The 2704-nt window shown below is 38.9% G+C and overlaps 2 protein-coding genes across 2 annotated transcripts; both read left to right on the top strand.

Annotated features, from left to right (window-relative positions):
- The first annotated feature begins 126 nt into the window (after positions 1-126).
- LOC113472739 lies at positions 127-1441 on the top strand. Its single transcript, XM_026832524.1, has 3 exons — positions 127-314; positions 647-691; positions 905-1441. Exons 2-3 carry the CDS (start codon positions 677-679, stop codon positions 1439-1441), a joined length of 552 nt encoding a protein of 183 aa, XP_026688325.1. The 5' UTR covers positions 127-314; positions 647-676.
- Positions 1442-1596: 155 nt separating this feature from the next.
- Positions 1597-2294, top strand: LOC103522293. The gene is made up of 2 exons (XM_008487397.3): positions 1597-1648; positions 2011-2294. Exons 1-2 carry the CDS (start codon positions 1597-1599, stop codon positions 2277-2279), a joined length of 321 nt encoding a protein of 106 aa, XP_008485619.1. The 3' UTR covers positions 2280-2294.
- Positions 2295-2704: the final 410 nt, after the last annotated feature.

The following is a 2704-nucleotide window of genomic DNA, read 5'->3' as shown; positions in this document are numbered from 1 at the left end:
ACTCTGATGTGAGCATGATGTAAGAAGATGCGAGCATCTTCTTACATCATGTAGCATCATAAAATAAAATAGCCTTATCCACTGCCATTTTTTCTAGCCCGCGAGAGCCCGCGAGATTTTTAAAAACTTGCACATGGCGAAGTTGAAAAAATTGTGAAATTTGTGAAAAAGGAAAGGGAAACTGGGAAAGTCGAAATAGGATTTTTTAGACTTGAAAAATCAAGAACAGTGGTAAATTGACGAGCATTTGATGGATTGTAGAGAAGTAATTGTACAGCCAAGCAACTCTCTTCTATTAAAACAGGTGACTTGAGGTAAGCAATAGGTATAATCTCACTCATACTTATATCATCTTATATGCTACAGGTATTTTGTAGCCCCACACTCTTTCCTATCTTTAGAAGTAGGTAATGAGGTAAAAGGAAAAAAAAAACTTCTCAAGGTACAGGCATCAATGTAGAAGTTGAGGACACATCTGTCTGTACAGATACATAGGTATCATATCCATACTAGGTACAGTCCGTACAGTATGTACAAACCATATCTGGTAAACACCACTGAAATACCTGTAATGCAAAGTTTATAAATTTATGAGGGCTATACAAACTTCTGAGTGCTGCATAATCAATATTGATGTTGATTTCAGGATTCTTGATAGAATTACTCCACCCAAAGTATGAACTTTGAGGAGATAGTTTGGACATCATCTGATGAAGTGATTGACATTTCAAAGCAACTTTCAACCATGTCGACAGATTCCAGACCAGGCATGAACAAAACAAGCAAGAAGAATTCTAAACAGAAGAGAAATCCATTTGTTGAAGTGGATGCACCAGTAGGTGTTTCATCCAAGAAGAAGAAAGTCAGTGTAAGGTACTCCACCCAAAGTATGAACTTTGAGGAGATAGTTTGGACATCATCTGATGAAGTGATTGACATTTCAAAGCAACTTTCAACCATGTTGACAGATTCCAAACCAGGCATGAACAAAACACGCAAGAAGAATTCTAAACAAAAAAGAAATCCATTTGTTGAAGTGGATGCACCAGTAGGTGTTTCATCCAAGAAGAAGAAAGTCAGTGTAAGAAAAGGATTGGAAATAAGAAGCGTAGAAGAGCATGATCCAGCCAACATTGAAAACACTCCTGATGATAACATACAAACAAATGACTTTATATTTCCTGTGAGTGAAGAGTGGCAAGAGAGTCAGGGCAATGAGAATGAAGCTAGCAATATCAATCAGACTTCACAGGCAACAACTGATGATACCGTGTCAAGGAGTGGAACAATGAATATATTTGATAAGAAGAGATTTAACTTGAGTTATTATCTTGAATCAAATAGGAGAGCTATCCTGAGGTGTTGTCCTGATACAGTGATCAATTTCAACGGAGTCATCAATGTCAAAGTTCTTCAGGGAGCTATCAAAGTAGCTGGTTAGTATTTTTATATGATCAATTTCAACGGAGTCATCAATGTCAAAGTTCTTCAGGGAGCTATCAAAGTAGCTGGTTAGTATTTTTATAGCATATGTTTTACAGTGAGTATGTATGTATGTATGTTGCAAATGTCATTGTAAAAAAACTCCCATTACCTATGTATATTGTGTTTCTGAGCGCTGCGGAGGCGCCACAGTGCTTGGGATATGGTGAGTAAAACATTATTGAGATTGCTTGATGCCTGTAGAAAGGGGGTTTACGTTTACATGGCATTGAAAGAACAAGTCCAAGGTCCTCACAATGCAGTAAATATTACTTTTTTTCCCTCAAGAGTTTTTTTTTTTAGAGAGAGAACTGTAAGTTCTGATGTCTTGTCGACCCAAAAGCGAAGAGAGAAGGAAGACAGGATAGGAGAAAGGTGGGAATCGAAGTCTTCAAGTTAACCAGATTTTTTTTGCACGTACCAAAGGACACGTGAATTTTGAAAAAAAAAGTGTTTTCTTTCACCAATTTTATTTATTTTCATTCTAATATTGTATTATTGCAGGTATTGTGTATTGTATTATTGCAGGTATTGTGTATTGTATAGATCCAGACCGTCGGGAGCTATACCTCCTCACTCCCCTCTCCCTCACTCAGATGTGCCGAGTTAAAACTCTACAGCTTGGATCTCCTGCTGTCGCTATGCCACGTAAATTCCTGGATGCACGCTGTAAGGAATTGTATGGGGCGCGCTTACCTTACGCAACCACAGGCCAGGGACAAGTGACTAGTAAAACTCCCACGCGCACCTACCGACCACCTTCTAGGTTTCAACAACGCGCTGCTAGGAGTTCATAGTGAGGATATGCTGATATTCCCTTGCCTGAGAGACAATGAGACTTCGTACAAGCTTAACTCATCTTTTGGGGCTGTTTGCCCCTAAACCTAAGCCTCAGGGTGGGCTTTTTAGTCCGTCCTTCCTTTATTATTACTAATAATAAAAGGTATAGTGGACGGACTATTGTATCCGCTTCGGTGTCTGTCTGTCTGTCAGTCAGTCAGTCCGTCAGTCTGTCCCCATAGAAGGACTTATCCAAACCTGGTCGACCTATATATCAAATTAAAGGTCTTTTTACCAGGATCACGAAAATGGTGGTGCAAATTTTGTCCAGAAAACCATAAAGCCAGAAAACAAAAAAAAGTTTTGCGGGTTTTTTTTCCACCATTTCTCTCCAACACAAATAGCTCTGATCTATGAAATTGTCGCGACGTACCTATGAACA

This window comes from Diaphorina citri, unplaced genomic scaffold (assembly GCF_000475195.1).
Source record: "Diaphorina citri unplaced genomic scaffold, Diaci psyllid genome assembly version 1.1 scaffold7821, whole genome shotgun sequence".
NCBI classification, from domain to species: domain Eukaryota; kingdom Metazoa; phylum Arthropoda; class Insecta; order Hemiptera; family Psyllidae; genus Diaphorina; species Diaphorina citri.
This window is presented reverse-complemented; position numbering and strand designations above follow the sequence as displayed.